The 22,358-nt window shown below is 32.9% G+C and overlaps 1 protein-coding gene across 2 annotated transcripts in view; it reads right to left on the bottom strand.

The window, feature by feature from the left end:
- Window positions 1-217: 217 nt before the first annotated feature.
- Srfbp1 (serum response factor binding protein 1) overlaps window positions 218-22,358 on the bottom strand; it is a 62,316-nt gene continuing 40,175 nt past the window's right edge. For both annotated transcript variants that reach the window (XM_076855888.1, XM_076855889.1), the window contains 5 exons: window positions 14,560-14,631; window positions 7,984-8,065; window positions 6,569-7,280; window positions 1,241-1,281; window positions 218-762 (listed from right to left, as the gene is read on the bottom strand). In XM_076855888.1, the coding sequence (XP_076712003.1) occupies window positions 578-762; window positions 1,241-1,281; window positions 6,569-7,280; window positions 7,984-8,065; window positions 14,560-14,631 (1,092 nt within the window). In that variant the 3' untranslated portion in view covers window positions 218-577. The remainder of the gene's footprint in view (window positions 763-1,240; window positions 1,282-6,568; window positions 7,281-7,983; window positions 8,066-14,559; window positions 14,632-22,358) is intronic.

Here is a 22,358-nt window from a genome sequence, read left to right as displayed (position 1 = left end):
ATATAACTTAAAAACCCCAAATTAATTCTGAAAAACTATTTTAGAACAGGAAAGTACATGACAAGTCATTAATAATAAGTATAATAAGAAATTAATGTTTATTTATATAATTTATTTTTTGTATATTCATAATAAAGTAACTACTTTTGTTTTGCTCAAAAGAATAACTTCTAACAAAGGTAATCTATTTTAAATAACTAAGAGGTTCTCAAATTTTTTCATTACTATTTTAAATATACCTTGACATTTATTTTCATGACAAAAAAACAAACAAAAAAAAAGCTGAACCAGGGAAACATACTTCATGATATGAACAAATGAGAAATCCTAACATTACTATAATTCCCAAATTCTTTTACAGAATAATCCAAGGAGTATTATTAAAAATTAATTTAAGTGTGTACTTGATTTCTGAAAGATATATGTAAACATAACTTGAACTCTCACTTAGCATTATATGACCCCTTCAATAATGTAAAATAAGTTACATTATTAAATTAAAAAAAAAATCCCCCCCTAGGGGGTGGGAATGACAGGAAAATAACTTTTAGATGGAAAGTCCAAAAAGAAGTACTGATCAATCATCAAACGTAATTTTTTTCCCCTGAAACACAGCAATTTTAGACTGTTGTTCTTTACGCCTCCTGCTTGCTTCCCAAGAAGGATGAAGAGGCAGGTGTAACTGCTGCTTTGTATTTGTAGGTCCTTTTGGTACATTCTTTTTAAATAGATTCTCAGTCTGAGGTTTGTTTTCCAGAAAATCTTGGAAAAGAAAGCAAAAATAATAAAAAAAAATTATTTTTAAATAGCATACAGAAGAAACAGATTTTTTTCCTTTATCAAACCAATTTTTAAAGGAGAAATTTTGCTTTATTTAAAGACAATATTTCAAAATTAACTGAAGTCCAATTTGAAGTTAAAAATTTTTATATGAACAATTAATTTTGGAACATGGTTTCTAATCTTTGTAGATTGCTGTTTATTGAGTATCTCCCTATATATGCTGTGCTGTCTTATTTAAATAGAAACACAGTCTTGCTAACATGGAAGGCTAAAACATAACAACAACAACAAATACCCAATAAAATTAAAAATTATATAATTATGAGATGTTCAGTTTCCATTTATGTGGGTGCATAAATTCATTGAGGCCAGTAAGCAATTATAATTTTTCATTCTTCAACTTTGGTAAAGCACTGCTCATTTGCATTTTGGAAGTCAAGTAGACATTGATACATACCTGGGGTGGTTTTGCTCTTTGGAGCTTGTTCTCTATAATCCCTAAAAAAGAAACACATCATTATGATTTTTAAAAAATTTATTTAAAGGATTTATTTAAATCCTCATGAAGACAACATAATAAAATGGATGATAAAACTTATGCATGGGACTATCATACTCAATCATCCCACAACAATCAATAAAAGAACCCAGGTTTTAGGTACATCAAAGGTTTGCAAGATTCCAACATAAATACAGATACATAAGGGATTTTTATGCTCTCTATCCTTATAGGCCCTTCAGTTTATAACTGAAAAATATTCTAGTCTGGTTATCTTGCCTCTACTCTTGGGGCTATTTAAAGAATTCCAAGTCTTATTACAGGGAGAAATAAAACAAGTATAACAAAAATTAAGATTTACATTTTGTGGGAAGAGATAGTGATATGTTATTTTCAAACAAGAAAAAAATATACATTTTTGAGGCAGGACTGGGGTAAAAAAAATAAAAGTAAATATTTTAATTATTTTCAAGGGTCCAAAAGTGGTTGAGTGTCTGTTCAATATTCTTACTTCTTTGTAAAATTTTTATATCACATTTTCCTAATCCATTAAAGAATAATCTCTAACCTATAAATATACAAAAATAGTTTACTGAAGATAATAGTTACTGAACAAAGTAGCTGTTACTGAAGCTAAATGAACTTTACTCTAAAATGTGAAGATATACTCTATTAGGTTAGAAAGATAAATGAACTTGTTGATTTTTAACAGAACAGCTGTGAAAAGCAGTGGTCAACAGCAGGGATGAAGATGACATCATCAAACAAAAAGCAGCTGGGGGCAACTGGTAGGGCAAGTGTTTCCCAACAGCACTACACAGTAAAATGGGTTTATAACGGCAGTCCTTGGTCTTCAAGAAAACCCACCAAGCCAGGTGAGGTGGCACATGCCTGTAATCCCAGTGACTTGGAAGGCTGAAACAAGAAGATTCCAAGTTTGAGCACAGCCTCAGTAACTTGGCAATGCCCTTTGCAACTTATTGAGACCCTGTCTCTAAATAAAAAATGAAAAGGGTTAAGGATGTGGCTCAGTGGTAAAGCACACCTGGGTTAAATCTCCAGTTCCAAAAAAACCCCAAAAAAACACAAACAACAAATCCCCCACCATATTCTTTTCAGAAAGTTCTATTTAAATAGAGAGAGAGATGTGCAACATTTTCAAGTTTTTCATGAAAGACTAACATCAAGTTTCAAAATTTTGATAACTGAAGGAATAACAAGTTAGGTAGGCATATTATTTGGCTATAATATCTCATTTAATTTTAACCATGAAGCTGGACAAATGTGGCATTGCCATGAGTGTATCTGTTTGTTACCCTATTATAAAAACGAATCAAGTCTAAAAACAGGATGGATTGAACAAACTAAAATTATTCATGGGAGATGGTCTCTTCCCTCACTGTTATTTGATGTTTATTATTATTTTTTAAAGTAAGGATTAGAATCCAGAAGATGGTGAAATAAAGGAAGATGTATCCCATGTTATGTCATGGCAGTAGATGTACAGCCTCTCAGCAAGGGGGCTGAAAGTGGGATTTCACTACATTTTAATATTGTACATTCAAAGCCACTTAAGGGACTTAGAAATTTGGGTACAATAAATAAAGAAGAAAGAGTTCATCAAAGATAACCAGCAGCTGCCAGTGCAATTTCCCAAAGACTAGCAGGAGGGGAATCAAAGTCTTGGTACAGAGAAACCTGAGATAAAAAAAAATGTTGCCTAGTCTTAACTGATCCAGAGGCTGCACTGCACATTGATACTTGAAAAGTAAGTTATGTATCTTAACTGGCCACAGAGAGATGAGGCAGAAGCCATCTGGGGTGAGTGTTGGGCTGCCGTGACTACTGGATCAGGGAGATCAGGAAAAAACAAAAAACTGCAGCCAGAATATCCTGGCAGGTACCTAGGCTGGGTGTAATAGAACATGAAACAGGCACAGAGTGGACTATATCTTGGGGGGGATTCCATATGGAAGGGAAAAAGGGAGTCCAACTTGCTTTTCCTTTGTGTTGCTGAAGCAGGCTGATGCATTTGAGTGGGGTGATGGGGTGGGATGGAGGGTCCTGTGGGTGGTGATGAATATACTCAGGGTCTAAGCCCAGGAAGACCATGCTCCTGGGCAGCAGTGAGTGAAGCATTGGCCCTCTGCCCCACGAGTGGATTTCTTGGGAGGCTTCTGAGAACCGGACCCAAAGAAGAGATCAGCTACTGTCTAGCCCTAGGAGTGGGTTGATTCAGTCTCTCTAAAGCAGGGACCACCCAACAAAGCTCCTGAGGCCTGATTAGACCTCAGCCCCACCTGCTGGAACTCTTCTCACAGAATGCTGCAGAAGCAGAACCCTGGGAGTGCACCACTGTGAACTGGTACAAATGGATAAAACTCCAAGTGTTAATACTTCCTAATCCATCCCACCTCAAACTGGTGAGAAGGGAAACTGAGTCTTATATCAAACAGCATCAATCTTTGTCCATTCCAACTAGCTGCAGCTCAAAGAGCAATGCAAAAACAGGAAGGGATTAAAATCTCCTAACCCTTGCTCTATCAGTACATAACTCAAGAAGAATTAGAAAGACTGGTGGATGTATGCAGTGACCACCCAGTCTGGTCAACTATTTTGACCACCTCAGTTAAGAAGGTTCCTTCATTTTAAAACATAAATAAAAAAAATTTATATTATTTTTTAAATTCTTTCTGTGTATGTGTGAGTATATATATGTGAAATTCTGGCTGCGCTGACTGCATAAGGAATATATAAACATACACTTATTTATTTTTCTCTCATTTTTAAATGTAATTATTTTTCCTAGCATTATATTTTGAGGGTTTGGGTTTATTGGACCGTATATTTTTATTTGGTTTTGTATTATTTGCATTTGTTTATTTCTCTTTCTTCTCCTGTTAACTGCCAAATTCTTTTGTTCTCTCTTTCCCAATACACTGCTGCCTCTATTTTCCCCCTCCTTCCGTATAAACGTCAGTTCCTACATCTCTTCTGAATTCTCTGTTCACTTTTGAAAACGTAGTCTTTACTAATTTCCTGACACATTTCCTTTTCCCCTAAATAACTATATTTCTGCCATCTTTCAGAACTAATTGGTCTATTTAATTCCTGTGCCTATCATTAATGGTCATATAATCATTACTGCTGTGAATGATATAGCTGATACCTGCTATTTGCTGTAAAGCCAGTTCTAGTTCATGGTTGTTACCATTATTCTTTAATGGTGGCAAATTTAACAATGTATTGTTTGTTGTTTGCAATGATTGGTACTACTGTTTATTTTGCCCCGCTCTGTGAGGCGTTGGGAACCTAATGGGACATTTAAAGTTCAAAGGTATAAAGACTGCTGTTGAACTAAACATTCCCTCACATTACCCTAATTCAAGTGAGGAGACAAAGAGCCTCAAACCAACAACAAAGACCCAAGGAGGAACAATCAGAGAGGGAACTCAGGTCCCAGCATTTGGCATCTATGCATACATCAAAAACACAGATAAGTCTCAGAACAAATAAAATAATTACACACTGAAGGACATGCCCAAAGGAAGAGGTAAAGAAATTGCCTCAATCAATGCACCAGTCCAAGACTTCTGAAAACCTAAGAAAACAGGGAAACAAATCTTCCCCCAAATTTCATAATGCCCCAACAAAGGATCCCACTGATAATGAGGCAGACAAAGCGTATAGATAGTTATAAAAAACTGATTATTGAAATGTTCAATGAATAAAAGAAGATCTAAGAAAGGAATTAGGAGAACAATTACAGAATATGAAAGACCATTTTTAAAAAGAAACAGAAACAGTAAAAAGAAACCAAGCAGAACTTCTAGAAAGTAAAAATTCAATTGAAGGCATCACTAACAGATGAGAAAACAGAACCTCAGCCCTTCTGAAAACAGAACTTCAAGACAGGGTATAAGGTCTTGAGTAAAATAAAGGGGAAAAAGTTATAGAACATGACTAGAATACACAAGAACTTTGGACAAAGAATTGAACAGCAACTTCTCAAAAGAAGAAACACAAATGGCCAACAAAATAAATGAAAAAATGTTCAACATCTATAGCAATCAGGAGAATGCAATTCAAAACTAATAAAATTTCATCTTATTCCAGTTCAGAATGTCATTGATCAAGAATGAATAATAATAAGTGCTAGTGAGGTTGCAGGAAAAAGAAACATTTGTACATAGTTGGTGCAGTTTAGCATACCCACTCTGGAAAGCAGTATAGAGATTCCTCAAAAAAAGGAACAGAATTACCATAAGACCCAACTATCCCACTTGGTATATTCCTAAAAGATCTAAAGTCAGCATACTACAGCTATACAGTCACCTCAATGTTTACAAATGCACAATGCACAATAGCTAAATTATGGAATCAAACCAAATGCCCATTAATAGATGAATGAATTAAGAAATTGGGATATATGTGTACACACACACACACACACACACACACACACTATGGAGTTATACTTAGCCATCAAAAAGAATGAAATTACAGGGGCTGGGGTTGTGGCTCAGAGGTAGAGTGCTTGCCTAGCATGCATGAGGCACTGGGCTCAATCCTCAGCACCACATAAAAATAATTTATTGGTGCACTAATCTGTGTCCACCTATAACTAAAAAATAAATATTAAAAAAAGAATGAAATTACAGTATTTGCTGGTAAATGGATAGAAGCAGAAAATATCATGCCAAGTGAAATAAGCCAAACTCAGAAACCCAGCTGAATGTTTTCTCTCACATATGGAAGTTAGAGCAAAGCAAAGAGAAGGAGGAAGGAAGGATAGGCTAATACAAAGAACCAATCAAATACACTAATGGATGAGTGAAAGGAAGTCAAGTAGAGGAAGGAAAATGGGAGAGAGAAGGAGGGACAGGACAGAAAAGGGCGGTGGCTGTGTGTGTGTGTGTGTGTATACACGTGCGCGTGTGCATGAGTGTGCCATAAACTGATATCAATTTCCATGCATGTGTGAGTTTGTCAGGATGAACCCAACTACAATGTATAACTATAAAGTTCTAATAAAAAAAAATATATTTTTAAAAATATTTATTTATTTATTTATTTATTTACTTATTTTAGTTTTCGGTGGACACAACATCTTTGTTGGTATGTGGTGCTGAGGATCGAACCCGGGCCGCACGCATGCAGGTGAGCGTGCTACCGCTTGAGCCACATCCCCAGCCCAATATTAATATTAATATTAATATTAAAAAATATTTTAAAAAATAAAAAATAAGTACTAATAATTATTTCAGAATAAAAAAATAACCTTACCTTCTAGAGGTTTTAGATCCAGACAAAGAATGGAAAAACACTGATTCTAACTTCCTGGCTTCTGTACTTGGCTTGTTTTTGTCATTTCTTACATTCAAATGGGTTTCATGAGTCTCTTTCTTGGGTAAACATTGGAGGGGCTTTTGTTCCTTAGCTGAAGAATGGCAACTACTTTCTTTCCTTCGTGTCCGCCTGGCTTTCCCAATGAAAAAGTCATCACCGCTATCACTATCCTCGGACATGGAAGACTGTTTGTAGAACCTTTCTTCTGTGCTGTCATCAAAATACACCTTTTCCTCTTCATGTAATTCTTCTTCGCTATCACTGTTACCATCAACTGAGCTATCAGACCCCTTCATTATTTTTGTTTGACTTAATGTTTTCATTTTTGTTTCAGCAGGTATGTGCTCAGGTTGACAAAGAACTACAGAATCCTTTCCCAAGGGCTTTGACAGAGACTCTGTAATGTTTACTGCTTTGGATCCATGTTCTACCTTGGCTATTTTTTCCTTTGAATTATTTGTTGGTTTCTTTGCCTGTATTTTGGCTTCTTTCACTTTCTGCTCACTGGTGATAGTTTCTTCAGGCTGTAATTTCCTTGCATCATCATTTGAACACAAAATGTCTTTATAATGATTTTCTTCTGAAGTATTCTTTGATGAGTCAACTTTGGTAGCATTTTGTCTTGCATCTTTAAAGGCTTGGACAGCAGCTACAAGAAAAACAGTACATGACTTATTTCAGCATTGAAACATATAAAACATCACTGTTTTAGGACAGAAATTCTTAAATTATTTGGAAACATTTAAGAGGAAAACTTGAATTTATAATGAAATATTTAAAATGAGATAATTAACAAAAAATCTTTTGATTTCTTAAAAATCTAACTCATGACAGGCTCAGATGCATCCACTTCTAAACTGCCAAGTAAAAGAAGAATCACCCTTTCTTCATATGTTGGAGTTACAAAGAACAGTAAAAATGTCACTGAATATAAATAAAGGAAAATGGCGACTTTAATTTGTGTGTTCATAATGCATTAAATACTTTCAACTGTGCTTTCAAACAAAAATAAATCTCATCTAACCTGTGGCAAAAGTATTTAATTCTCTATATTTTATAATGCATATAAATATTATGTGAAATGGCTAAATCAAAAATATTATGAGTTTAATCAGCATTTAGAACAGCAAATATATTCAACTTGATCATGTATGTTATATTTAAATGCACTGAATATAATATACATATACATAATATGTATATTATATAAAAATTTTAAAAAAACAGATTCAGTTTTTCTTCAGAATCAGATACTTTTTATATTTGCAGGTACCTTCCACATTTTTAAATATTTGAAAGAAACTCATGCTTATATTATAAAATACTCAAGAGTTAAATCATTTCATTCATACCTTTAAGCACATCTATTTTTTTCTTCAGAAGAGGGTGTACTGCTAATCTGGCAACTGCTCTTTCAGATGCTGTGGAATCTGGCTGCAAATTGAAAAAAATACATATATGGGAATAAAATCACTGGCACTACTCAATGTGAATAAAATCAAATCTTTTAAAATTAGGAAACAATTTAGTTAATAATCTTAAAAGATAAGTTATCTATGCTAAAGGTACACATCATGCTGACAAAAAATATTATTACTTTGGAACAATTAAAATGATAATGTAATCAATAGAAAGTACTAGTTACTTATTATATTATTTTTGGAACATGGACTATTCCAGATACATATCTGGATATGTAGATAATGCAACAAATATCTGAAAATTGAATAAATTTTGGAAACAATGTTTTCAGAATTGTACTCCTCATCAAATGTGAAATAGACACCTAGGAATTACCAAATATTATATATTCATATTTTGAAAGTCAGTATCACCACCGTATTCTTAGAACTTAAAACATTGCCTAATTTAAAGTCAACCTTGATAAAAATCTGATGATGACTGAATTTAAAAAGATCATATATATATTGTTGTTTTATTAATTTAGAAAATTTCATACTATTGGTTAATTGCTTTAAATATCTTATGTGAACCAACAACTTCCAAATTTCTACCTCCAACTCCAACTTGAGCTCAGATTCATATATTTAACTACCTACTTGATACATTTACTTGACATATCAAGACAGAACTCTTTGATTTTCTTTTCCAAATAAACCCCTTCTCCTATCGTTTTTGCCATCATATTGAATTTTCTATTTTTCTGGGTGCTCAGCCCTAAAACTAAGGATTCTTTCACCATATTTCTTCTTCCCTCACATCTCACAATAAATCCTTTAGCAAATCTTATGGCTCTATCTGTAAAATATATCCAGAACCAATCACCTCTCAACATTTTTACTCTTTCTGCCTTTGACAGAATCACCAGTATCTCTCATGTGAACCAAGTTAATAAGCCCATAGTGAATTGGTCTCCTTTGGATTTTGCTCTCATAGATAATGCTTAAGCCATTTAATTGCAAACTCCTCTCTACCTGGAATGTTCTACTCACAAATACATAAATGGCTGGTCATTTCATTGTATTCAGGTTCACGTTCCAAAGCCATCTCAACTACCAAAATATTTTCCATCACTATTTACTTCACAGCACTTAACACTGTATGCCATTGCAAATATATTAATACCTACGAAACATGGTGTAGATCTGGTGACTTAACAGTGTCTACAAGAGCAGGTACTAAATAAACAATAAAGCCAGTGATTAAATTTCATCATTATGTGAAACTAGAGCTACAAGCTTCAAAAGTCTTTGTCCTAAAGTTATCCTTCACTGTTTTAGCCAAATATATTGGCTTTTCTCCCCTAGTGATATAAACATATGAACACCTAAACAAAAGCAGGATAATGGCAGTTTAAAGTTATGTTCTCTTTGGAGTATTTAGCTGAATAATGTTAAGTCAAAAAATAAGTTATTTAAATTTTATCTGGTGTCAATCCTGTGCTATGACAACCTGCTAATTGTTTCCTTGACTGAGGCTGAAGTGTCCCCACAAAATTCATGTCCACCTGGAAACTCAAAATGTGACCTTATTTGGTAAAAATATTTGCAAAGAAAATTAAAATGAGACTATAGTATAAAAAAACAGCTTTAGTGACAGCTGCTCTAAATCCAAGAAAGTTGAATCTTGTGTATCGAGGAAAAAAGGAAAAAAACTTCTTAGCTTTTCAGTAAACATTAAGGTTTAAAATAAAAGCTCTGCTATAATAGACCTTTGCTGCCAAAGCCAATCAACATGTTAGAGAACTAAATGTGCATCCAGAATGGTGGCATTCTTTGAGATTTTTGCGTTATAGAAACAGAAGAAGTGATATTCTGAGTAGAAGAAGTAAATTGAATCTTAGGATTAATCCCAGAAGATTTAAACATAAAAACAAGAACAACAACAACAACAACAAAAAAAACAATTAGTGCTGATAAATGTTATACATTTCCCAGGAAATTACCCTTCACATTATAAGGGAAAAGAGGACACTCCAGGAGAAGCTGTAATATTTGACTGCTTATTTCAATGTATTTCCCCCTTGAAGCTAAATTCACTTCAAAGATAATCTGTAATATTTGAATATCAGTGTCTTTAAAAAACAAATAAGTTAGAAAGCACTTGTTCTCATTATGTAAGAAATTACATATAAGAAATTCTAAGAATCCTAAAGAAATCTTAATTAAAATGTATTCATACCCGATTGTTCAAAAACTATTGCCACTCTCAAATCCCTTCTTTAACAAAGTGCTAACATCTTTGCTGAGCTGGGTATTTTTCTTTCTACAGATAGCTATATCTTTTCATGGTGGTTATAAAAGCTATAGAATTGATTGTCTAGTGTAAACTCGGGGTATTATTTTATTAATCATATTATTTTTAAATTTATTCAACAAATTTTATTTCTCTGCCCCAGAAAATTGCCCCAGATGACAACTGTGATTTAGTAATATGATTTCAGTAAATTCTTTTTTTAAAAGTCTCTACAGTAGGGGCTGGGGATGTGGCTCAAGTGGTAGCGCGCTCGCCTGGCATGCGTGCGGCCAGGGTTCGATTCTCAGCACCACGTACAAAGAAAGATGTTGTGTCCGCCGATAACTAAAAAATAAATATTAAACAAATTTTCTCTCTCTCTCCTCTCTCACTCTCTTTAAAAAAAAAAAAAAAGTCTCTACAGTAATATTTACAATTATATAATTATGTAAATGAAGGAGGGTTTTCTTCTAATTTCTTTTAAATGTTTCCCTCTATTATAGAATTATAATAATAATAGCATTAAAGTTAATACTCAAACATAATTTGTGTTTTCAGGCTGCAACTTTGTGTGGGAGCTTATTTGGAGGAGAATATCAAATTAATAAAAAGGTAGAATGATTTGAAAAGAGGCATTGTGTTGTGTAATTCCAGAACTGCTACTCATGCTGTAGTCATCAAATTGGAACTGCACAGTCAATTGCAGCAGCAGTGAGTTCAGCGAGCTAAGAACTTTGGGTCTGCAACTTATGTTTGCATATGAAATTTAGCAGTTATGAAGAACTCTGAATACCACAACCTATGTTGTACAGTCATAGTTCATAACTGCAAAGTACTTATTATTGTACTTATTAAATGAGGACATAAAACATTCTGATGCTGTATGTATTTTAGCTCATTAGCTAATAATTGAGGAAAATATGGCTTATTCAGGAAAAGGAATAGGTGTTAGCGTAAGACTTCTTGTAAAACCTCTATACTTGAGAAGACGTTTTGTGTCTCTGGTCTATAAATGGACAATCCACTTTACAATATGCGGTAGTACCCATGTCCTTAACAATGGCTAAAATTTCACTGTTGCATAGGTAGGAATATAATACTGCTTCAGAACAATGGGTTGAAAGTAAATGGCTTCTGGAGTTCTTTTAAGTTGTCAGCCTAGAAGGAAAAGGTCAAATTATGTTTGGGTATTAATTTATAATTACTTATTATATAAATTTATAATTATATATTATTATAACAAATTAAAACAATTAAAAATTATATAATAAATTAAAATAATGATAACTGAAGTTTTCATTGAATTGAAAATTATTTAATCAAGGCATTCAGAAACATCAGAATTCATTGTAGAGGATCAATCTATCTCTCCTCTGTATATATATTTAACTACTAGCTATTTTTATTTATTCATATTTGTTTTTTGGGGAGTAGGAAAAACAGTGTAATTGGAAAAATTTCTTGACTTAAACATTAGTTTTTATAGATAGGAATGATTAAATTTTCTATTATTAAAAGACCAATAAAATATTATATTATACACTTTTTTAAATGTTTTTATGTCTTAGAAATGTCAATTTCATAAATTATATCAATTATTTAGATAACCTTAAATTATTTCTAAGTAAAAAAGGTACAATTTTATATGTTTCTTAAATTTTATTTTTTTTTTAATATTTATTTTTTAGTTGTAGTTAGACACAATACCTTTATTTTATTTATTTACTTTTTTGTGGTGCTGAGGATCAAACCCAGGGCCTCACATGTGCTAGGCTAGCGCTCTAGGTTGAGCCACAATCCCAGCCCCATTAATTTTATTTTTAAAAATTTGTTTTTAGAAAGCCCTTCATTGAATTTTTGAAGCTCAAATTCTAACAAGAGCTAAAGGTCAAACATTTTATTCATCAATTGACTAACAATCCAGAACTCAAAATCTCAGGCTTCTGAGTTCAGTCTAATATTCCTAACAATTTTTTTTTTTCTAAAAAGACTGAAGATAAATTTCATTTGTGACTCAGTCCAAATGCTTTTTACACTAAATTGTATGTCAAGAATCTTTCAAATCTTTCTGGAAAGAAATGAAATATAAATATTAAAAAAAAACTAGTGAAGCAAGTAGATACATATTTCTTCTTTTGGCAGAGTTTTGTGTCTGCTGTATTGAGATAATGTCTGCCTGCATCTTGATTGCCACCAGGAACTCACAAGAATGAGTAGGGCAATCCATCTTCTTTCCTTTCTCACTACCTCCTTCTTTAATTTTACTGAGCCATTATTATGTGAAGGCATCATCCTACATGTGAAGACACAAAATCCGTCTTTTGAGGCTCACAATGTTGCTCTAATTTAAAAAGCTAAGAAAAACACCCAAATGTCTTACCCAAGGCAGAATATGATACATTTCATTTGAGAGAGAGAAATGTTGTGGAAATAAATAAAAGGAACATAAATAAGAGTGATACATATTAAATTTAAAGAAAAAAATTTTGAAGCTTAGCAGGCTACTGAGTAGACTCTAAGAACAAAAAGTTTTTACACCTGCATGAAAAAAATCTTCATAATATTGAGGATGAAGGAAACCACAGTTTTCCTTATTTAAAATGGACACAATGTTTGCTATGGAAAATTCTCAGGAAATTGTGGTTTTTACACACCTCCACAGTTTCTTCCATTTCAAATAAATTACATAAAAAAGTGAAAAACACTTCATTTTTTTAATGGAAAAATTTTACTTTGGCACATGGGTATTTATTGTGAGCACAAAAAGTATTTGGTATTCAACTTTGAAAATGTACCTCTGAATGTAAACAACAGTCTAAAAATATCTCCTATGTGTAAAATTAATTCTTGGAAATGTTGCACACAACAAGTGACTGCGGATTAACTGGTAGAGGTAAAATGTTAGTAAGAGTGCTTTTAATAATAAGGCGGGTCTATTTCAATTCCAGATTTTATTTAAAGATATAAACAACAAATTAATGGTGAAAATACATTAAGTCCTAATTCATCTTCCTTGGATCCTATTTCCCGGAGTGGATTAATCTCTAAATTTAAAGATTTCACATCACAGAATGTATATGTCCTATAGACAACTAGGGAAGAACAATCACCTTAAAAGAAAGTAAAACAACAATGAAAAAACTTGAAAATGATGTTGAACTCATGTACTTATGAAGAATTCTAGATAAGCAGAGGCCAAGATGAGCCTTCCTCTAATAAGAAAAGAGCTAAAAAAAAAAAAAAAAAAGGCTCTTTTAATAACCATAGGGAGACAATAATATGACAGGAAGAAATGAAGAAAATCAAGAGAACAAAGTATCGAAATGGAAAAGATTATTACTATGGATCTTGTCTTAGAAGATAGTGTTCTCTTTTAATTAAACATATGGTTGTATTTAAAACTAAGGCAATAAATGAATTAGTTTAAAATACTGATGAACTGTAAGGAAAGTTTAAACCATCCAAATACATCTCGATTTTACTTAGTTTTAAGCTAAATATTTAATTCTTGGCATTACTTATTGTACATGGTGTTTATACAAATAATATAGTATAACTGATTAATTTATAAAGTAAAATCAATAGGAGATAGAAAGAAGTGTAGGTTAGAGCAAAAATCAAATTAAAAAATGAAAAGCAGAGAGAAAAAAAATCAATTAATATAAAATCTGTTCTCAAGGTGAACTGTCTAGTCTAGGTATTAGCAAAGTTGGTAGGAAAAAAGGGGAAATAGTAAGGAAGAAGCAAGAGTGACAAATCCAAACAGCAGTGACAAATCCAAATGGATAAAAACACTGACTGTGCCACATAATAGAGGAATTTAACCTTAATCAGCTCATTTAACTCATTTTTGAGCTCCACTGTTCTCATTTGTAAAAAGAGGGCAAAACAAAAGTTTTACAAGGTGGGTGCAGAAATTACATGAGATATTCACGAAAATGATTTATAAATTTTAAAAAAATAGATTCTTACTTGTAACTAATAGGTTAATAGAGTAATTATTCTACAAAACATGAAATGCTGTATTAAGGACTTTGCAAGTGTGACATTACAGCAAAGTGAAACAGCTAAATTCCCTTAAAAATCCTTTCAGTGTTGATACTGAAACTCAGTGAGAAAGTCACCATATACTAATAGTTGATAGATCTTCTATTCAATGAATACATGACATGCAAAAGTAAGCATAAAATAAAGAGCTTTTCATAAACAAATGCCATCCACTACAGATATACCTTCTTGCAGATTTTTTCAAAGTCAATATCATCGCCAAGAGCAGATTTAGTTACCATATCAGGTTTTAATTCCTGTTGAAGAATAAAAAAACAAAAATTTCAGTTAGGAGCTTATATTTAAACTACCATTGTTATGATTTAAATTTCTTGCCATGTCTTGATTTAAGAAAGTTGACATTAATTAAAATCTTAATTTTTAGAAAAAAATAACTCTTACCACAATAAGAAATTATCTTGCTACTAAGGAAGTCACAAGAAAACAATTTTAAGAGTTAATTTTCTTAAGAACAATATGCAAAGCAAATAAGAGTAGTATTTTAAATTCAGAAAATGTTACATATTCCCTCAGGGACCTAATTCTTCCAGCTATATCCTACCTACCAAGAGTTACCACCCATTTCAATCATACAAGTGAATTACTGAGCTGATTAGGTTAAGGCTCTCATTAACCCAATCATTTTATCTCTGAAGTTATGAGCTTCTGAGGGACACCTCATATCTAAACCATAAAAGATGGGTTTAGAAAATACAAAATATATCATGCAATTAGGAACAATTAGGAAGCAAGTATTGAGAAGTTGTTCCAAAAAATTTAGACAAAGAAGAAAACACGAAAAGAACACAAGACATGACTATATTATCTAGTATCAGATAAACATAGCAACTATTTATATAAAAGGAAAAACTATAGGAAATCAAGAAATAGAAATACTACTAACAAGAGACTTTGATACATCACTTGTAGTTCAAGAAAGGTCATAATATAAAAAAAAAATCAATAACTTGACAGTTATGCTACATAATAATGTTTCCATCAATGATGGACTACACAAATAATAGTGATCCCAAAAGATTTTATTACTTAGCAGTGTCCCAACTATCTTTGTTTGTTTGCATTAAGTACATTCTAAGATGCTCTCATGATGATAAAATTTCCTAATGACCCACTTCTTGAAACATGTCCTCATAGTTAAGTACACATGACCGAAATTAATAAGGTAGATCTGCATTATAAGGTAGATCTGACTTATGAATTTATTTAGAATATACTCTAATAACACAAATTAAATCTTCAAATGCATATGGAATATTCATAAAACTTTCAGTTAAAAAAACAAAAAACTAATTAAAAAATGGACAGGTGATCTGAATAGACATTTTTAAATAGAAGAGTTAACAAATGGCCAAAGTTTAGGATTTGCAAATCAAAACCATAATGAGATATTACTGTCTCCCTAGTTAGGTCTGTTATGACTTAGATAGGAGGTGTCCCCCAAGAGTGAAAGTGTGAGACAGTCCAAGAAAGTTTAAAGGTGAAACTTTAAATGATTGAATTATGAGAACCTTAACGTAATGAGTACATTAATCCACTGATATGGATTAACTGGGAAGTTATTGTGGGCAATTAGCATGTGACTAGAAGAAGTAGGTCAATGGGAGCATGCCTGTGGGGTTTATATTTTATTCCTCCTGAGCAAAACTCTCTCTGCTTCCTGGTCATTATGTCTTGAGCTGCTTTCTTCTCCACACATTTTCACCCATGATGCTCTGCCTCACCTCAAGCAGATCAGTCAAATCAGCCATCTATGGACTGAGACCTCTGAAAGTATGAGCACCAAATAACTATTCTCTCCTCTAAAATTGTTTTGAACAGGTCTTTTGGTCACAGCAATGAAAAAGTTGACTTTTATAGAATAAGGTTTATCATTAAGAAGGAAAAATATAATAAATGGTGGTGAAGATGTGTAGACGGGGGAACTCTTATACAACCTCTGTGAAGACAAATTAGTACAGCTAATGAGTAAAACAGTTTGGAGATTCCTCAAAAAACTACAAACACAACTATCATATGATCAAATAATCCAGTAATCCCATTACTGGGAATATCTCCAAAGGAAAAGCAATCGATATACTGAAGAGATGCCTATTCACCTACGTTTATTTCAACACTATGCGCAATGGCCAAACCCTAGAATCAACTAAGGTGTTCATCTACAGAAGAACAGATAGAAAATATGGCATTTTCTTCATGGAATATATTGCAGCAATAAAAAATGAAATCTTATCATTTGTGGCAATAAGGATGAAACTAGAAGACATTAAGTGAAATAGGCCAACTACAAAAAGTCAAATGCTGCATATACTCACCCACTCATGTATAAAAGTCAAAAAAGTTTATCTCAAAGAAGTCGAGAGTAGCAGTGGTTACTAGAGACTGAGAAGAACAGTAAGAAGGGAGAATAGAATGAGGTTGGATAACAGGTACCAAAATACATTTAAAGACAGGAGGAATTAGCTCTAGTGTTCCATAGCACATCAGAAGAAGCTTTTTAACACTTTATTCTATATTTTAAAATAATGAATAGAGCTCAAAGGGGCCCAACATATGGAAATCATAAAAATTTAAGAAGGAAATGCTAACTAACCTGATTTTATCATTAACATTATATGCATGTCACATTGACAAAGTACTCCATAAATATGTCCAATAAAACAAAATAATTTTGAATTCATTGGACTAATTATTGGTATTACACAATGTCACAAGACCTATGAAGGGTCTGAAACTTTACCAAATTTGCAATCTAACATGTTATCCTGGTAGTATCTTGGATGTTGGTAGAAGACACATGATTTGTGGGTTAGAGACAAAAAGGCAGTTTAGTATTCATAGCAATAGCAGAACCCAGAGTATCAGTGTATTTTAAAATCTCAATCCTTTTTTCTTTTTGCAAACACCTAAGCCCCCAGATACATGGTACACATTGAATGCAACAAATTAACTCCATGCAATCAAAACTAAAGCAGCACTTTAGGAATATATTATTTCTAAGATAAAATGTTAAGTGGAAAATATCTTCTTAGATTGAGGAAGGGAAAATTATCCTCTATAGACATTAGTTTTGATGCTTTCCCAAGCCAACATGAACTAATTACAAAAACTCTACTTTTAGAACATAAATAACAACGTATTGGGCTGAACTGCTCCCCAGGATGCCTGCATCCGCATTCCAGAATCTGTGAGGAAATTACCTTAAATGGAGAAAGGAACTTTGCTGATATAACCAAATTAAGAGATAATCAGATTATTATCCTGGATTATCCAGGTAAATCCAATATAGTCAAAGTTTCCTTAAAAGAGGGAAATAGAAAGGTCAGAGAGAAGATACAAAATCAAAAGCAGAAATCTTGAGAGGAGAGGGAAGGAAAAAAGAGATATCTGAAAATGTTGAGTTGCTGGTCTTGAAAAATGGGTGAAGGAGACATGAGTCAAGAAATGCTAATGATCTTTAGAATCTGAAAAGGCAGGAAACAGATTCTCCCATACAGCCTACAGAAGAAATACATTCCAAAGTCACCTTGATTTCAAGACTTCTGACCTGCAGAACTATATGATAATAAACCTGTGTTGTTTTAAGCCATGAAATTTGTCGTAATTTGTTTCTGTGGCACTAGTAAACTATTATGCATTATTCTACCAATCTTTATGTGATAAAATAAGTAATTTATCCTATACTTTTTGGATATGCACATCTACTACAAATCAAAACAAAAAGTAAACATTTACCTTAAAACTCTAATAAAACTAGATGTCCTTGGATGGCTTCAACTGTCCTTACCCCACCACTCATATTTTAATATTTTGCATGACTTATTGCTTTAAAAACAAGATTTGCAAATAAAAGGGAATAGTATCTCCTAACACGTTTCATATAAAATTAAGAAGCTAAGTTTAGGGACAGGGTTGTGGCTCAGTGGTGGAGCACATGCTTGGCATGTGTGAGGCATGGGTTTGAGTGTGAGCACCACTGATACATGAATGAAAAAAAAAAAAGAAAAGAAAAAAAGGTCTATCAACAACTAAAAAGAACAAAACAAAACAAAACACAAAAACTGAGTTTAGTGGACATGTATTGGCAGGACTACTGTTCCATAACTGAAATTTTTGTTAGGGCCAATCTAAGTAGACACTGAAGAATAAATAAACCAAATGGTTTTATAAACAATATAAAACTACAATAAATATAATGAGACTGTTCCTCCATTCCTATACTTTATTAAGATCGTCTTTCAGAATAAGGCTCCTTTTGGTGTATTATCACAAAAGGGAACATAGCACCTTATATGTTCGTATTCCCTTCAAAACATGAAAGAAAACTTCATCCACAGTCTTTCTGAATCATCCCAAGTCTGCTGTGGAGTCTACTTGGGAAGTTCATGCTAAATTGCCAGGACTTATATTTTATTCCTCAGTCCGTCCCCTTTCCCAACCTTCCTCTCTCTCCTTCCATCCCCTGCTCTATTCCACTTTTCTCCCTTATCTTCACGAGATATTCTTTTTTCATTCCTTAGTTCTCTCTAGCTTCCAAATCTGAGAAAAATATTTTACCCTTGACTTTCTGAGTCTTGTTCATTTCATTTAGCAAGATGTACTGCAGTTCTATCCATTAATCAGCAAATTGTATAATTTCATTCTTCTTTGTGACTGAGTAAAACTCGATATTTTGTTTAATACAGTCTAATGATGGGCACCTAGACTGGTTTCTATATCTTGACTACTGTTGAATTGTGCTGCTATCAACACTATCAACACTGATGTTCCCGTATTACTATCCTGTGCAGACTTTACTTTTTTTGGATAAATACCAAGGAGTGGGACAGCTGTGTCATATGCTGACTCCATTCCTAGTCTTTAAAAACAAAACAAAAAAGCAGGGATTGAACCTAGAGTTGCTTAACCACAGAGCCACATTGCCAGCCATTTTTAATTTTTACTTTGAGACAGGGTCTTGCAAAGTTGTTTAGGGCCTCACTTAGTTGCTGAAGCTGGCCTTGAATTTTGATCATACTGCCTCAGGCTCCCAAAATGCTGGGATTACAAGCATGCTCCACAAAATCCAGCTCTATTCCTAGTCTTCTGAGGATTCTCCATACTTCTTTACACAGTAGTTGTACTAATTGAGAGTACCATAAACAATGCCTAAGTATACCTTTCCCCCATGTCTTCACCAATACTTATATTTGTATTCTTCACGACTATCATTCTAACTAGAATGAGATGAAATTTCAGTGCAGTTTTCTTCATTTCTCTGCTTGCTAAGGATATTGACCATTTTTTAAAAAAAATAATTTTTGGCCATATGTATTTCTTCCTTTGAGAAATGTTTGCTTAATTCACTGGTCCATTTCCCGATATTTAAAAATATTTTTTTGAGTTTTTTAATGTATTCTGGATATTAATCTGACAGAAGAGTAGCTCCCAAGGACTTTCTCCCATTCTGTAGGCTCTCTCTTCATAGCCTTATTTCCTCTGCTGTGCAAAAACTTGTTAATTTAAGGCCATTCCACTTATAATTTTAGTTCTTGAGCTTTAGGGGTCTTACTAAGGAAGACATTGACTGAGCTAATATGTTGGAATGTTGACCCTATTTCAGTTAAAGTGTTTCTGGTCTAATTCCTACATCTCTGATTCATTCTGAGTTGGCTTTTGGGCAGGGTAGGTAGAAATCTAGTTCCATTCTTCTACACATGGATATCCAGTTTTCTCAGCATCATTTGTTAAAAAGGCTATCTTCGTGAATTTAAGCACCACTGTAGAGTGTCAAATGACTGTATCTGTATGGATTTGTCTGTTTCTTCTATTTTATTCCATAGGTCTTCATGTCTATCTTGATGCCAATACCATGCTGTTTTTGTTACTACAGCTCAGTAGTATAATTGGAGACGAGGTATTGTTCTGCTGTTATAATCATTATTTTTTATTCAATATTGCCTTGGCTATTCTGGGTCTTTTGTTTTTTTTCATATGAAGCTTAGAACTGTTTTTTCTAGTTTCATGAAGAATGCTTTTGGTATTTTGATGGGTATTACACAGACTATGTGGATTGCTTTTAATAATATGGCAATTTTGACAATATTAATTCTGCCTATCCAAGAGCATGATAGGTCTTCCTATCTTCTAAGGTTTTCTTCAATTTCTTTATTCAGGGTTCTATAATTTTTATTGTAGTTATTTTACCTCCTTGTTTAGATTTATTCCCAAGCATTTTATTTTTTTATAAGATTAATATGAATGGAATAGTTTTCCTTATTTCCTTCAACAGATTCTTTACTGGAGTATAGGAAAGCTATTTATTGTTGTATGTTAACCTTGTAGCTTGCTACTTTCCTAAATTTATCAACTCAAGAATTTTCTAGTGAAATATATGTATGTGTGTCTTCCAAATATAGGATCATGTCATTGGCAAAGAGAAATAGTTTGAGTCCTTCTTTTCCTATTTGCATCCCTTTAATTTCTTTTTATTTTTCTAGAGTTTCGAGATTTATACTGAATATGAGTGGTAACAGTGGTCTTTCTTGTATCATTTCTAATTTTAGAGGAAATGCTTTGTTTCTTTCTGTTCAGTACAATGTTGGCTTGGGGTTGCTGCACGCTGTCTTCATGATATTGAGGGAAGTTCCTTCTATCCCTAGTTTCTTCAGTATTTTTAACATGAAGAGTACAGGATTTTATCCAAGACTTTTCTGCACCTATTGAGATTATGTGACTTTTGTCCTTAAATGTATCCATGCAGTAAAATACATTTATTAATGAAACATCCTTGCATCCCTGGGATAAAACCAACTTGATCATGATGTGCAATCTTGTGTTTTTTAGTGCGGGCTGCTAATATTTTGTTAAGGATGCTTTGTGTCTATGTTTTTCAGGGATATTGGTCAATAGTTTTCCTTTCTTGCTGTATCTGGTTTTCATATCAGGGTGATAATGGTTCACAGAATAAATTTAAGAGTGTCCCCTCCTTTTCTATTTCATGGAAAAATTACAGGGGGACTGACATTAGTTCTTTAAAGGTTTGGTAGAACTCAGATGAGAACTCATCTGGTTTTGGGCTTTTCTTTGTTGGAAGGCTTTTTATTACTGCTTTCATAAAACTGATATTGATCTGTTCAGGTTTTTCAGATCTTCTTGGTTCAATCTAGGTAAGTCATGTTCTTACTACTTTGTCAGTATCTTTTAGATTTTCCATATTTTTGGAATGCTCATCTGGATTTCTGAAATGTCTGTGGTGATTATCTCCCGCTAACGTTACTGATTTTGGGTCCTTTCTTTTGATTAATTTGGCTAAAGATTTATTATCAATAATCATTTGTATTAATTCTCTAGCTCATTAATTTCAGCTCTGATCTTATTATATCCTGGTTTCTACTGGTTTTGAAGTTATTCTGTTCTTGCTTTTCTAGGGCCTTGAGATGTGACTTTAGTTATTTGGGATCTTTTATTTATTTATTTTTGTTAAGCATTAAATGCTATAAACTTTACTCTCAGAACTATCTTCATAGTGTCCTATAGATTTTGATATGTTGTCTCTCTCATTTGTTTCTGGCAATTTTAAAAATTCTTTCCTGATTCCTTCTATGAACCATTCCTCATTCAAAAGTGTATTTTTCAATTGCTTGTATTAAAATGGTTTGATTTTTTATCTTATTAATTTCAAATTTTATTCTATTATGAACTGAGAAGATGCAAGGGATTATAATGATTTCTTTGTATTTGCTAAGATATGACTTCTGTTCTAAGAAATGGCCTGTTTTGGAGAAGGTTTCATATGCAGCTCAGAAGAATATGAATTTGATGACTGATTGACAAAACATATTGTAGATTTCTATTAGGTCCATTTCTATTTAGGTCTATAGTATTTTTTAAGTTTGAAAGTCTATTAGGTTTATGCCTGGATCACCCATCTGTTGGTGAGAGAGGTGTGCTCAAATCAGCCAGTATTATTGTATTGGGGTCTCAG

The sequence above is a fragment of the Callospermophilus lateralis genome, chromosome 5 (genome assembly GCF_048772815.1).
Source record: "Callospermophilus lateralis isolate mCalLat2 chromosome 5, mCalLat2.hap1, whole genome shotgun sequence".
In the NCBI taxonomy this organism is placed as follows: domain Eukaryota; kingdom Metazoa; phylum Chordata; class Mammalia; order Rodentia; family Sciuridae; genus Callospermophilus; species Callospermophilus lateralis.
The sequence above is the reverse complement of the archived record's forward strand: the minus strand, read 5'-3'. Positions and strand labels throughout refer to the sequence as shown.